Here is a 14,620-nt window from a genome sequence, read left to right as displayed (position 1 = left end):
GGCCGCACCCGCCTGCCCGTAGGCCCATCCCAGGTGCACGTACCACCTCTTCTCTGCCTGCCAGCTTCCACCTGGGACTGCCACAGCCGGGTTTTGAGGCTCAGCCCCTCTCTGCTCTCCCCGCAGCTACCAGTACATGAAGCTAAGTGGGAACTTCGAACGCTCAGCTGGGCTTCAGGCTGGCGTGGACCTGGTGAAGGTAAGCTGCCTGAGAGACGTGACTAAGGCTGCTGAAGAGCCGCACAGACGGCCGGCTCCTCGGGGAGGAAGGGACGAGGACACAGGGTCCTCTCTGCTGTGCCGCAGGGCCCGTACCAGGGTGGGAGCGTTCATGCGGGGTCCTCGGAGTCCGTGAAAGGTCGGGGAGGAGTTGGGATTCCCTCTCTGATGGTGAGAACTGCGCCCTGATGCCCAGTACCCTGGAAACCCATCCAACAGTTTGTTTCACGCAAGTTTGTCAGTCATTGAAATGGGAAAGAGCCTGAGGATTGCCCTAGAGAGTGGCCTGGCCTCCTCGCCGTGGTCTGTAGGGGCTGCTGACCCTCCCGCCTCTGTCCCCAGGACCCGCACAGCATCATCTTCCTCTGTGACCTCCACATCCACTTCCCAGCTGGAATCGTCGACGCCGTCCGGAAGCACTGTGTGGAGGGCAAGATGGCCTTCGCCCCCATGGTCATGAGGCTGCACTGCGGCGCCACTCCCCAGTGGCCTGAGGGTGAGCCTGTCCTGGGCTGGGGAGGGTAGGAAAGGCCTCTCTGTCTTGCTTCTTAACCCAGAGCTGGAAATATTCGTGTCTACAATGGCAGCACCCCTCCCCCACCCTCCCCTTCCGCTCCTCTGCCCGCCCCCCGCTGGACAGACCGCAGAGAAGTGTCCCCAGGGCTGAGCTGACGCGGCAGCAGTGATGAACATTTCCCGCCTCATCTTCCCCTTCTTTTGTTCATCAGACCTTTATTAAGCACTTACTATGTGCCAGACGGCGCGCTGTGTGAGGATACAAAGATGGGAGGAAGATTCCCCACCCGGAGAGGGAGCGGCGCAAGGCTGTGCCCTCGGGGGCTGCTGCCATCAGAGCCTCCTGTAGGGCTGTCACCGGCCCTTGGTCCCTCCCTGGTAGGACTGCTGCCTTCCCTGGACCCGGAACCTTAGCTCCGGGCCCCCCCCCCCCCCGCAACTAGGCGAGGGGCTCGTGCAGATGAGAGTTTTCAGCCTCAGCCTTCCCTGTCCTCCTGGCCCTGGTTCAGCTCATCTGGGGCTTGTCTGTCCACAGGCTACTGGGAGGTGAATGGATTTGGGCTGCTCGGCATCTACAAGTCAGACCTGGACAGGATCGGGGGCATGAACACCAAGGAGTTCCGAGACCGCTGGGGTGGAGAGGACTGGGAGCTGTTGGACAGGTGAGTGGGGAGCGAGGGCACCTGAGAGACCTGGGGGAGGGGCCCTGGGTGGGGGCAGGGCTAGATCCCCCCCGCAGGCCCAGCACCGCCTCTTGAGGGTCAGATTCCTTCCCTCGCCGAGCCTGGATCTATTGGAGGGGATACTGCCTCTGCCTGTGTCACAGGGCGGGTGTGGTGGGTGCCTGGCAGACTGTCGGGGGGAAGAACACAGGCTCCGAGCTGTGTGGATGTGAGTGGTACTGCTCTCTGCAATGCTCCCACCTGCCCACTCGGGAAAACACGGCTGGGGAGGAGGCTGAGCTTGTGGCGGTGGATAAGAGGCCCAGCAGAGGGTCAGGAAAAGAGCCAGTGTGGACCGTTAAAGGGCAACAGGTATCCAGGAGGTTCCGGGTCCCTGGGAGCTGGTAGAAGGGAGTTTGGGGGAGGAGGACAGGGTCTGCGGTATGTAAGGAAGAGGCAGGACCAGCCGGCGGCAGGGAGCGGCGGGAAGAAGGGTTGCAGCAGACAGCAGGCTGGCGGGACCCCAGGGTGAGGGGATTTCAGAGCATGAGGGTGGTAAGGAAGTGGAGGCCTAGTCTGAGATTCCTCCTTCAAGAATTTATTGCCAAGAGAAGGGAGGGGAGGGCAGATGATCCCTTGAGATTTGAGCTTGAGGGGTGGGGGCAAAGGAGGGAGAGGGGAAAAATCCAAGAGAGGAAGGGTGTAATTGCTGAAACAGTGCCCAGAGGAGGTGGACAGGCAAGGTCAGGGGCTCCGGGGGAGCGGGGACCTTGACAGGGAAGATACACTCTTCTTCCTGAGAGACAGGGCACTTCCTCATCCACCAATCACTGGGCGCCTGTACTTGGCAGGTGATTTACATCCATCACCTCCTTTATTCCTCCGTGAGGTAGGTGTGATTGTCTCAGTTCTCCAGATGAGAAAACTGAGTCTTGGGGAGAAGTTAACGACTTGCCCCATATCTCACAGCTATGACTGTTGGAGGCTTAACAACCTGGTCTGTTTGTTTTTTCCCTAGAGAGCAGGCAGGAGGGAAGGTGACAAAACTAAGGGAATTTAAGGTGCAAAGGAGGGAGGGTGAGGGAGCTTGTATTAGATAACGCAGCTCCCGTAAAGCTCTGTCAGTCAGACCCCAAGGTGGACAGAAGCCTAGGCTGGTGTTATCCCCACCGCTGCGAAGAGGCAGACCTCGACCAGTTCTGTACCTCCCTGCCTCCTCTGAAGCCCGAGGAGAGAGAAACGGCTCCAAATTCCAGTTATTTCCACCTGCTGGGAAGCTCAGGCCTCCCAACAGGCCATGCATATGGAAAGGGGGGCGGGGAGGGATGGGCGAGGTCTGCTCTGTGGCCTCCACCCTCCACCCCCGACCCCTGCCTCCATCATCACTGGTCCCTCCATCATCACTGGTCCTCGCCTCACCCTCGCCGTACCCAGCCCATCGTTATCCTTTCTAGAGGGAGAGGCTCTGAAAGATGCCGTGCCTCATAGGTCCGGAGCTGGGCTTCCAGCCCAGGCCCTTTGGCTCTCTTTGCTTGCCCCACCCGCTCCCCTGCCCCGTGGGGAGTAGCCAGAGGGTGACAGGGACAGGGCCTGGCGGAGACGTGGAAGGCAGGCTCCTCGGGGGGGGCCCCCCTCCCCACCCCCGCCTCTGTGCACCTGTTGCTCATCCCGCCCCTTCCCACCCAGGATCCTTCAAGCAGGCCTGGAAGTGGAGCGTCTCTCCCTCCGGAATTTCTTCCATCACTTCCATTCCAAGCGAGGCATGTGGAACCGCCGTCAGATGCAGACGCCATAACCCCGGGGGTGGCCCGCTGGACCCACCGCTCCCGGCCCTTGCACCACGGTGGCCTGGCCAGTGCCCGCTTGCTGCCGGAGGGGAGCAGGGGCCGCACTGGGCCCGAGGGGCCTCCGAGCTGACACCCCCTGCGCCGGCAGCCACCCTCCATGGCAGGAGGCCAAGGCCTCTCCCCACCTCTGGGCCTCCGGGGCCAGAAGATGGGAAAGAGACGGGACAGCTCCTGGGACGGGCAGCGGAACCGGGTTGAGGAAGGAAAGCCCTACCTGGGCGACACCACCCTGACCGGGAGGTGCCTTCCAGCGTCCACCCTGGGCCCCTCAGGGGGCAGTGGCCGTGGACTGGGAAGCTCTCCTATTGGACGTATTTTATTGGGGTTTTTATTTTTTTAACAGAAAACCAAAACTGTACCTGTCCAGATCCAGCATTGACTGTGAGGGGGCAGAGTCGTGCATTTAGGGGGGCCCCCGCATACCTCAGACCCACAGGTGCGTCGCTCGGTCCTTGACCAACAGCTGATTGGTAACCGAGGAGCTGGCCTCACGTGGAGTCGTTCTCAGCTCTCCCGCAGGCATGTGGCTCCAGGACACGCATATCTCTCCCAGGTGGCCACCCAACAGCTGGCCACCAATTAGGGCATTAACCTTACCCTCCAGGTGGCACTAACTCCAGACTGGCATCCTCTTCCCGGTGCCACGGGGGGTTGGGAGCCAGGGAACCGATGGGCAGGGGGCTCCTGGCCCCCTGGTGTTGGGTGAATAGGCCGTGTATCATGGGCAAGGTGGGGAAGGCAGGGACGAGAAGCCCCTTTCTGTCCCAGCGGCCTGTGAGCTGGGCCTTGGGGACCATGTGAAGCAGAGCCGGGAGAGGATGAGAGGAGGGATGGGATCCAGCGGGAAGGGATGAGAAGGGAAGTGGGCAGCTTGAGTCCTCACAGCCCAGCTCCCTCCTGCAGAGAGGGCCCCAGGCCGGCCCGGTGGGGAGGAAGACACCCAGAACTAGGGAACAGGGACCTGGGGGGAAGGTCTGGGGAGGTGAGGGGATCGCTCTGAACTACTTCCTCACGTGGAAGGGAGCAGGGCCGGAGGATGAAAAGTGAAGCTGTTTCAGGGAACACAGCCCTTGACCTTCGTAGTCTGGGGCACCCTCTCTGTCACCTACGATCACAGACTTATCTTGCACTAATGATCCCAGACGCCTTCATGGCTGGGGATTTTTCTACTACTGCTGCCTCTGCCGCTACTCTGATTCACCAACGGTGCATCGGACACTGCATCTCGAAGCCCAGTGTCTGTGAGGAAAGGCGTAGGGGGAGGTGCAGCAGGGCCCAGGGGGCCAGTCAGCTGGGCCCAGGCTCTGTGCTGTGGCGGAGTCCAAGTCTACTTGGGTCTGCTTGGTGGGCCCTGTATTCACCAAGAGCATGAACTTGGCGTATGGGAGAATGGAGCCCCTCGAGAACCTTCTGGAGGTTGAAGAGAATCCCTGCCTCCCTCTTAAGAAATCAGGAAGGACACAGACTTTTCAATTCATAGACTGTGGTTTACCAAGGCCATATCTGCCCTCAGGCCGTGGCTTTTTATGGTCCCTGCTCAGGCTCCGTGCCTTGGGAAAAGGGCTGTAGGGAGTAGGCGAGAGCTGCAGTTGGCTGGCTGCGGTGCCAGGTTTCTTTCTGGGGCTGCTCGTATCCCTGGGCATCGCCCTGCAAGGTCCGAATCTACCCAGACAGCCCTCCCGCTTCACCCCTCCTGACGACAGGAGCCCGCCCAGCCTCCCCTGCCTGATCTATCACCCCCTCTGCCCCAGCCAGTGCCTTGTGTTTGATGTTTGTTACCTCCACACCGCCTGCCTTAATGGAGAGGGCCTGGCATGGCCCCTACTCTGTAGGGAAATGTGTAGGGTGGGGGGGAGGGAAAGCATTGAATACAGCATCTTCTCAGAAAACAAAACGCTCTTGTGTTTTCCTCTTGCCCATCAGGGTGGGAGAGGGGTGGGCCCAGGGTTCACGTCGCTGTCCTGCAGCTGTCAAGCCTCTGATGGATGTGCCAGGGACCCTCCACCCTTCACCGCCTGGGGGGTGGGGTCAACCCTCCCTGGGCTGTGGTTTACTTGAAGGGGCGTACCTGGTTCCTATCTGAGGAGCATTTTCTGAGCACTAGATTCATGGAGGTTGGTGGTTTCAGTTGAGAAAGGATGGTGGACACAGGATGGCTGGGTAAACAGTGGAGAGAAACTGAGGTGTGGCTTATTCTAAAAGAGCAGATAGGGACTTCCTGGGTGGTCCAGTGGTTAAGAATCCACCTTGCAACGCAGGGGACACGGGTTCGATCCCTGGTCGGGGAACTAAGATCCCACGTGCCACGGGGCAACTAAGCCCGCGTGCCACAACTAGAGAGCAGCCCGCGCGCCGCAATGAAGATCCTGCGTGCCACAACTAAGACCCGACGCGGCCAAATAAATAAATAAATAAAATGTTAAATAAATAAAAATAAAAGAGCAGACAATCTAAAAGTCATTTCTGTTTGAGCTGGGGGTGCCCTGTTGCTGCTTTACAGGTACAAAGGTACTGTCCTAGTCATATTTGGTCTAACTCATGCCCAAGAGAAGATGCTGCTAGGTTCTCAGAAAGCACCATGGGTACACACACCAATCCGGAAATGACTCGGCTGCCACTGATGCGGTAGATGGTAATTAGCCCAAGGCACTCAGCCGGGAAATTTGACTCTGCAGGACCCAGAGGAGAGGGAATGACTTAAAAGCCTCTTCTCCCTCCGGGCTAGGGCTTGCTCCTTTGAGCCGTTTCTAGGACACGGAGAGAGCAGCCCGGGTGCTTGAGCCTCCCCAACTGAAGACGTAAAAACTGACTCACAGTGGATTTGCAGAAACCTTTATAAAGAGAAATCATTCCATCCCACAGAAAGGGAAAACAGGCCTGGAGCAGAGCGGAGGAATGGGGTGGGGTCAGAACGAAAGTCCTTAAGCTGGGCAGGCCCAGCCTTCGGTATGCATGCCTGAGGTACAGGACATGCTGCCAGGAGGAAGGTGGGTGGTACCCCAGTCCGAGCTCAGGACACCAGGCCGAGATGAGTTCACTTAAGCTGGTAAAAGGGCCCATCTTTGTTCCAGGGCTGAGGGTAGGAAGCAAGGGTATCTACGTTGCCCTCCAGGAGCTCTCCCAGGGGCTGTGGACTGTACCTATCAGCCTGGTAGATCAGCGGGGGAGAGAGCAGGAAGCAGTGGCCGGCCCAGAACCTGTAGGGAAGCAGAGAGATGGTGAGGAGGGCAGGTCAGACCAGTGCCTCAGGCTTAAGTGTCCCACGATTGCCCTGGCAGGCTTCTCAGGACGCAGGTACGGGTTCAGATCTGAATCTGAAGCAGGGCCTGAGGCTCTGCACTGCCGGCCAGTTCCCAGTGGTTTTGTTGACACTGCTGGCCCGTGGACCACGATTGGAGCTGTATGGGCTGCTGGACAGTGCCAAAGAGAAAACCCACATCTCCCTCTTCCCCCACTAACCACAGCCTCCACCCAGCCCAGGCTGGAGAGAAGCCCAGCCTAAGAAGAGAGAGCACAAGGGGACCTTGGGGAGTCCCAAGCCAAGCTTTTCTCCAAGAACCCGTCCCTGCCCCAGGTCTATATTCTTCCCCTTTTGCTTGGCAAGGCTCTCTCTCTCCCAGCCCAAACCCCCAGAGGTGAGAAGCGCCACCTGGGGACCTCCCATCCTCCCTCACCTGCCTTCTAGGCTGTGTTCAGAGACGGGTCCTTGAGGTCCTGGCAGCCAGGAACCCAGTCTTATGTGCCCCGAAGGCTGTGATGAAGATGTTGATGACGACGGTGATGAAGACCAAGGTGGTGGCTGCATTGTTGAGCTGGTTTAGTCGCCACTGCTTTTCTACCTCGTTGAGGTTCAGTCGAGCTGTGGAGAAGGGAGAGTGGCAGGTAAGTGTCTGCGGGGGGGGGGGGGGGGGTGGCCACAGCCTGGAGCTTCCCCCACCACAGCTGCTAGAGTCCAGAGAAAGTCTGGTTCCTCAGAGATCAAGGGAGGTGGCAGCCATTGTGCTGAGATGCTTTCTCCCCAACTGACCAGTGTGGGCTATCCATGTGGTACTCAATAGAGCCGGGATTTGCAAAATTATACTGGGTCTTCTAAGAGTAGGGATGCACGCTCGCACAAGAGGCTCAAAGGAACGCTGCTATGAGTTAGTGAGCATAGTCATTCAGCAGGTATTATGGAGTGGCCACTAGATGGGATACCAGGAGGTGGGACAGGGTGCCTGCCTGCACTGTGTGGTTGTTACTTGGGCATTTGAAGGTGCACAGGGCTAACAGCAGCTTATGGCTGAGAAGGTGGCCTGTGCAAATGCAGGGTGTGACAGGGAGGCACTTAGGCTTTTCTTCCCACCGGGGGGGCACCCCCCCACCCCGAGGCCAACTCTAGGCCTGGGCTCCTCACCAATGACCATAAGGAGGATTCCAATGACCACCTGCAGAAGCAGAGACATGCTGATGAGGGTGACGAGGGTGGTGTAGTGATGAGAGGACGGCCCCTGCTCCAGCACCGCTTTCAGCTGCGTGGCGTTAGACACAAAGAGGGCCACGTCCAGCATGCTCTCTGCCACGCTCTTCTTGGTGGCATAGTGGTTCAGGTTGATGGGTGGGCTCCTCCTGGGGCTGGCGTTCCCAGGCTGTAGGGGACAAAACACAGGCTTACCTGGGAGGCTCCGGAAGGAAAGTGGTTGAGAGGCTGGGAAGAGGAGTGGAGTTTTAAAGGTCTCCCCTCACCAGGTGGGAAACGAGGGCAGGTAACCCCCTTCTCGGTGCTGTGGTCTGAAAGAATAAAGAGGTGGGCTAGAAAACCCTTATGTGCGTTTGAACTTGGAAATGATGCTGTGTTGTAATTTCTATTTCATGGAGGGTCACTTTGCCTCACACCTTCACACATCGAAAGGGAGGAGCCTGGGCTGCTTGTAAATGAGCAGTCCTCATTTTATTCGCCATCTTACCTGGGCCAGGCCTGGCCTTGGGCGGCTCTTTTCCTACAAGAGGAAAGCGTCTCAGCTCTGAAGGCCTGGCTGGAGAAGGAAAAGGCACCTCTTCTTCCAGAACCATGCGGCCCCGAGGTGGGGTGCAGAGCTTCACAAATGGAACAGGAGCTGCCTGTGGGTCCCACCTGGCCCTTGTGGGGAGCTCTGGAGCCGCAGCCCTGCTCGGGCACACGTCTGTGTGCCCACACGCACGCACACAGCAAAACATACTGGCCAAAGGCTCTTCGTTTGTTTTTGTATTACTTTTCGGTGAGAATTTATTGAAGCATAATTTACATTTGATTTGATTTTGAAATATTAAAACGAAGCTCTTCTTCTTGAGAAGTTACTCACTCTAAAAGAGAGAGTCACGATGCAGTGCCTGTGGTGTGGGCCTCTGCGCTGGACCAAGAAATTCAGACTGGATGGTGTAGGCAACCCTGCCGTCACTCAAGAGAACCTGGGTAGGTTTTAGGGAGATTCATTTCGTATATGGCGCCTGGGATGCAGCGGCTCATGAGGGCCCAGAGACAGGGAGATCCGTTGAAAGGTTATGGTCTTGATTTAGGGTCAGGCTGTCAAGGAAATGAAGGAGAATGGGGGTGAGAAAGGAGAGGAAGGGAGGTCTCGGAGATGCTACAGCCTGGATGGGATGTCTGTTGAGCAGGCGGGTGCGCGGGTGGTTGGATGGGGCAGGTCTCAGAGAGCTCTGGTTGCCCCTTTTGGATTCTGGGCTTGTCTGGAGCTGGCTGGCCTGGTTGGTTAGGGCCAGGGATCCCAAGGCCAATACCCCACGAAGCCCACACTGTCCCTGTCGGCCCTGAGGCTACAGCCTGTGGTCCTAGCTTACCTGGCAAATCTTTGTTCTGGGTATAAAATGCCCTCACAAGGAGAGTGAGTCCATGGGGCAGCCCCCGGCTCTCCCCACGACGCAGAGGCCTCTGCCGGGCACAGCTGTGAGCTGGGGCTTCTTTGCCGCCGTTCCCCCCCCCCCCTCCAGTTTGCCCATAGCGACGAGCTTTGCACTTTCTCCTCCTTCCCAACCCGGCTCTAAGTCCAAGACCTGATAAACTGTGAAATTACTAAGAAAGCTTCAGGGAGAGACCTCCTTCTCTGAAAAGTTGCATATGAACAGCGGGCGAAACCATAAATCCCAACCTCTAGTGGTGTTTCGTTGTTTTGTTTTTGAGCATCAAGCAGATAGGGAGTGGAGGCAGGGGTAGCAGAGGTGGGTATCACGGGCACAGGTCTTCCAGAGCCTCAGCAACGACGGCTGTTCCTAGGTTTTAATAGACCTGATGGGCGTTGGTTGTTAAGTGATCTCAGGGCCATCGCTTCACAGAGGATGTGGGTTCCCAGGAGCACAGGAGGGGACAGGCCTCATCCTCTCCTCTTTAATTTAGGGCCTGCTTTTATTTTGATTTGCGCCAGTTCAGGCTGCTTTATAACTGAGGGTGGTGGCAGGAAGCTCTCAGGGGCCCCTCTAAGTCCCCCAGGGCACCGTTCTCCCGTGTCCGCGTGGTGGCGCTCAGCGCCCGGAGGAGCAACTTTGGTACCAGCAGTGCGGCGTTGGGGGGTGGAGTGGCGAGGGATCCTCGGACAGGACAGGACTGGTGTGAAACCTGGACCCCGTGGAGGCCCGGGACGGGAGCCTGTTCACAGGTCTGCACAGGCCGGCCTAAAACCCACCAAGCGTGTCAAATGAGGGTGCAAATGATCCAGTCCTGATATTGGGGACTGCGTGGGTGGGTCACCTTGCAGGGTGGGGACTTGGTTAGAAGACAGATGGCTGGGAGACCCTGGGAGACGCTGCCTAGAAAGGGGTCGCCCCGTGGCAGTATCTTTAAAAAGCAGGAAAAGGGTTTTCTTAATCCCCCTGAGCCACTTTAGGTGCAGCCCTGCCCTGAGGCAGAGGGATGATTGAAATGACCTGAGGGCCCTCCCTTATGGCCTGAGGATTCGATTGGATGAACCCCCGAATCCTGCAGGACGCCCCACTTTCTGCCGACAGCCCGGAGCCCAGGAGCGACCCCAGGAGGAGTGGGAGTGGGAGTGGGGGCGGGGGCGGGGGGAGGCCGCCGGGCGCGCTTCTGCCTCGGGCGCTGGCCCTTTAAGGTCGGCGTCCCGGGAACAAAGGCCCGGCCTGAGAACCGGCCTGAGTCACTTCAGTTCCTCCGCCCACGCCTTCCCCACCCGGCCCCTTCCCACCCGGGACTACCGGCGGCTCCGCGGGGTCCGCCCCTTGCGCCCGGGGGTCTGCGGAGCGCGCGGGCGCGGTGGGCGCGGGACTCCCCAGACCCCTGTCGTCGTCTGACTCCTCCGGGCGTGGGCCGGGGGCTGGCGGCCGGGACCCCCGGCTCTGGGCCTCCCAGTTTGGGCCTCAGTTTCCACATCCACAAACCGGGGAGATCCCTTTCTGGAGGCCGAGTGAGCGGGCTCCTCCCCAAAGCAAAGAGAACTCCGAGCCTCATACTCTTCCCGTCTGAAGTGCGTCTTGCCGTGTCCCCTGACCCTCTGTGTCTACGTCTCAGGCCCCCACCCCCGCCCTGCACTGTTCCTCCAGGACAGCGGGGCGCCAAGCCTGAGACGAGCCCCTGCTGGAGATGCGCGCGCCCCTCAACCTGCCCAGCCGCGGCAGCTGAGCGCCTAGGCAGGGCCCTGCTGATAGGAAGTCCGGGCTCCGGGGTTCTGGGCGGCAAGAGCACCTGGCTTTGGAGATGGGATGGCACCACAGACCCCTCCCTGGGTCCCCCGAGTCGCCCCCCGCCTGGCCCTGCCCCAGCACAGCCGTTTCCCTCCCTTTTTCTCGCCCTGCCCTCCGTCCCGCTCAGACTTCCCTGTTCCCGGGCTCTGGCTTGCTTGCCAAGTCCCAGCTCCCAAGGCTGGTGTGGATTCCATCCCTTGAAGTCATGGATTGCTCCATTGTTCTGCCAGACAATTACTTATCCCTTAATCCTTGCTGGCCTATATTTTTGTTTCTTGACAAAACTTGAGTTGGATGGGAAAGGAATGCCTCTTTTAAGAGAAAAGTAAACACAATTTTATATTGTTTATTGACCCTAAGGTCCGTGGGAACACCAGCTCCAACAGATCATTCTGCCCTTTCGTGGAAACAAGATTCCAGGGATGTTCTTCCAAAGGGGTAAGTAACTGTCCTACCAAAAAGCCACGGGATCCACTGCTCAGAGTGTTTAGGACCTGGAGCCCGAGGCAGGAGTGAGGGCGCTGTGGTTGGAAGGCCCAGGGGTGGGGATCTGCCGCAGCCCAGAGGGAACCACAGAAGTCACGGCAGGTACAAATCCTGCTCCTGCAACAAGCTGGCTGTGTGCCTGTTCCCATCACCAGGTTCCCTTTCTTATCTGCGAGATGAGGGAGGTGGGATAAATGATTTCTTGGCTCCCTTCCAACCCAGAGCGCTCTAGGAGCGGGGAAGCCCCCTCCTCTGCCTGTAGTCTCAGGGGCCGAGGACATGGCTTCCGAGAGGCAGAGGCCATGAGTCACTTGCCCTCGGCAGCTCCAGGGCAGGGGTGACCCTCCAGTGAGTCATTCCTGTCAGCCCTGAGAAAAGCCATATGGCAGCTTCCCCGCGTATCAGCTCAAACTCAGGGCATTAGACAAAATCGGCCCAGAGGAGCCGTGGGCTGTCGGCCCCTCTGTCAAAATGCCCGACTCCCCAGAAAAACCACCTGAAAGGAGACAGTGAAGAGCCGGCCTTTGGAGGGCTGGTTTCACAAAAGGGAAGGGCAGATCCCAGCCCAGGAAGAGCGAGCGATTGGTTCAGATACATGGATTTGAGTGACCTACTGTGCCGATTTGCCTGAGATCCCTGATTCTCTGTCAGGATTAAGTGTGAAAGGGTGCCCAGGTCTGTCATACTGCAGACACACGCGGGCCCCAGAACACTGGGAATGATGGCAGTTCCCACTTACAGATTACAGACCTTGTGCCTGACACAAAGCTAAACACGGGACGTAAGTCATCTTATGCAGTCCCCACACAGCCCTGTAAAGTTGGTGAGGGCATCCTTCTCGTAGCTGAAAAAACAGAGCCTCAGAGGGCCTAAGTAACTTGTCCCACAGCACAGTTTTTATCCCAGTTCTCTATATGCCAGAGCCTCTAATTTTAACCCCTACTCTATGACCTCCCAGAAGTTGAAGATAGACTCCCTGCCTCCAAGGAGTTTAGGCTCTAAAGATAGACTTATGTGGCCTCAGATGAAAGAAGACCAAATGGACACTTGCCCAGAGGAGGTATAACACCCCTCCTGGGGTGGCACTTACGCTGGGCTTTCCTGAATCTACAGGGGGGCTGTCTCCTGAGCCCCTGCCCCACTGCGGCAGAAAGGGCCCTACACCCATAGTCAAAAGGCTTGAGTTCAAACTGGTAAGAGGTGACCCGGGCAGCTGGAAGAATAGGGTTGACAGAGAAGCTTTCATCCGGACATTTTGAATTTTGACTCATGTAAATGTTTGAACTATCTAAAAATAAATAGTAAATAAATAAATAAATAAATAAAACAGAAATGAATATGCACCCCAAAAGGCCAGTGGTTCATATAAAGCAGAATTTATAACTTCAGCTCACCTAGGCCTTAGCTTCTCCGTGTGTGAAATGGGAATAATATGCCCTGTTTAGCCCAAAGTGCTGTTAAAAAGATCAGCGAGGTGATGTGGGTGAATGTGCTGTGAAAGCTGTGAAGCCTTAGAACAAGGATGAGGTGAGAGAGAAAACTCTCCTACTCAGGACCACACTCCCACCTGTGGGCCTAGAGGCATTTAAGTACGAGGTGCTGGCTCAGCCCGACCCAGCCCACATTCCGAAGGTTTGTCTTCTCAGCAGCGCCCCTGGCCTTTGAAACCCTTCTCTACCCATCCGGGAACCTGTCTCCTCGCCTGTCACCTGGGGGACGCTCCCCTTCAAGCTGCTCTAGGCCCATCTCCCAGGGAGGGAAGTTCTCAGACAAGCCCACCTACACTGGGTCCCCACTGTCCCTGCTGTGCAGACCCCCCCAGCTGGCTTCCACCTGTGTCTCCAGCTGGTGTCCTGCTCCTCTGCCCTCCCTGGAGGGGCCGAGGGCTCACCCCCCTTACTGGGCCGTACCGCATGACTCACTGTTCCCTGAACACGCCCCAGCCTTCCACCTGCTCCTGCCCCCTCCAGGACTAAAGGCCTTTCTTCCCCGTGCCCCCTGGGAGGCCGGCCCTCCCTTCTAGACCCTGGGCTGTGTTCGGAGCCCTCCAGGTGGCCCCTCTAGCCACCTGCTTTCCTGTGGAGAATCCATCTTCCGTATTCCTGGGTCTCTACGGTGCCAGACTCAGTGATTTGCCCACATTAAATGCACAGTAAACGATCACAGCATTGAATTTTTTATATGAAAGAGTTACTTCAAAGAGTTTTTTTGAAAAAGACCAAAGAATGGATCTCTGAGGGTGGGATTTCAGGCCCAAGGACTGCTGGGTGAGGAGCGTGCTGTTTGGACAGTGAATCTGTGCCCCTGGTCCAGGGAGAGCCCTTTTTCCCCGGGTATCCTGCCTCGGAACCAGTGACTCAGGCCGGCTGCTGCCACTGGTCTTCAGGCCAAAGCCTGCCAAGGCCCGGACCCCTGAGGCACTCAGCCTGCAGCGTTCCCATGCCAAGAGCAATGGGTCTCGCCCTTAAACGTCAACAGGCTCTGATCCACCGCGGATGGGATGTCTGCGTGCTGTTCCTGTCATAACACCAAACTGGCCCAGAAATCTCCTCTGAGCCCTGGGCGCAGTCTTGCAAGGCGCCAGCCCTGCCCCAGGTGCACACGGTTGCGTGGGCCCTGGGGCAGCCTGGCCTGGCCAGGGGCCCCAGGGATTTTGATCCCCCTGTGAGTCCAGAGGTGACAGGCTTTCTCTCTGACAAAAGGGGGCCGTGGACACACGGGAGCAGAGTGGGCAGGCAGGGATGGGAAGGCGCGGGGGCTGTGATAGGAACCCCGTGGGGCTGCTTCCTTTTTCTTAGGCAGCATTTTCCACCTCCCCTGCGAGAGGTCACCTTGTCAGCCATCTGGGTCAGGGTCCAAAGTTAATTGTGGATTTGCCACATAGGAACTTCCATAGAATTGGAAAACGAGTTCTTTCCAAATTAGCACATTGCTCTGGGTCTTCCAGATCCATCCGGCACTTTGCTCCGGGCTTTGGGGTTCTCAGCAGCATCCCGCAAGCCCGCCTGACCCATCTCTGCTCATGGTAATCCTACCCATCCTTCAAGGGCCATCAAACTGAGCCAAAATTCAAGCAATAATAACTAAATACTGAGAATGCTGTATGCCAGGCATGACCCCATGAAGTTGGTTTTTTTGTTTGTTTGGGGATTTTTTTGGCCACACCGAGAAACTTGCAGGATCTTAGTTCCCCGACCAGGAATTGAACCCGGGCCCTCA

General features: G+C 57.7%; 2 protein-coding genes and 1 long non-coding RNA gene across 4 annotated transcripts in view; 2 read left to right on the top strand and 1 right to left on the bottom strand.

Annotated features, from left to right (window-relative positions):
* B4GALNT3 (beta-1,4-N-acetyl-galactosaminyltransferase 3) overlaps window positions 1-5,105 on the top strand; it is a 92,989-nt gene extending 87,884 nt beyond the window's left edge. Inside the window, exons 17-21 of one of the 2 annotated variants that reach the window (XM_029206532.1) lie at window positions 127-199; window positions 307-390; window positions 562-715; window positions 1,271-1,397; window positions 3,084-5,105. In XM_029206532.1, coding sequence (XP_029062365.1) covers window positions 127-199; window positions 307-390; window positions 562-715; window positions 1,271-1,397; window positions 3,084-3,192 — 547 coding nt within the window. In that variant the 3' untranslated portion in view covers window positions 3,193-5,105. The remainder of the gene's footprint in view (window positions 1-126; window positions 200-306; window positions 391-561; window positions 716-1,270; window positions 1,398-3,083) is intronic. The other variant, XM_029206531.1, reaches the window with a different exon arrangement.
* Window positions 5,106-6,122: 1,017 nt separating this feature from the next.
* Window positions 6,123-8,798, bottom strand: NINJ2 (ninjurin 2). The gene is made up of 4 exons (XM_029206478.1): window positions 8,566-8,798; window positions 7,641-7,872; window positions 6,919-7,103; window positions 6,123-6,441 (listed from the first exon to the last, which is right to left on the bottom strand). Exons 2-3 carry the CDS (start codon window positions 7,792-7,794, stop codon window positions 6,937-6,939), a joined length of 321 nt encoding a protein of 106 aa, XP_029062311.1. The 5' UTR covers window positions 7,795-7,872; window positions 8,566-8,798; the 3' UTR covers window positions 6,123-6,441; window positions 6,919-6,936.
* A 1,712-nt stretch (window positions 8,799-10,510) lies between these two features.
* The window catches only part of LOC114885620, a 56,353-nt gene continuing 52,243 nt past the window's right edge, over window positions 10,511-14,620 (top strand). Inside the window, exons 1-2 of the long non-coding RNA XR_003791144.1 lie at window positions 10,511-10,698; window positions 11,276-11,353. This is a non-coding gene — a long non-coding RNA (uncharacterized LOC114885620). The remainder of the gene's footprint in view (window positions 10,699-11,275; window positions 11,354-14,620) is intronic.

The sequence above is a fragment of the Monodon monoceros genome, unplaced genomic scaffold (assembly GCF_005190385.1).
Source record: "Monodon monoceros isolate NGI ecotype Baffin Bay Population unplaced genomic scaffold, NGI_Narwhal_1 Super_Scaffold_6, whole genome shotgun sequence".
Lineage (NCBI taxonomy): Eukaryota > Metazoa > Chordata > Mammalia > Artiodactyla > Monodontidae > Monodon > Monodon monoceros.
This window is presented reverse-complemented; position numbering and strand designations above follow the sequence as displayed.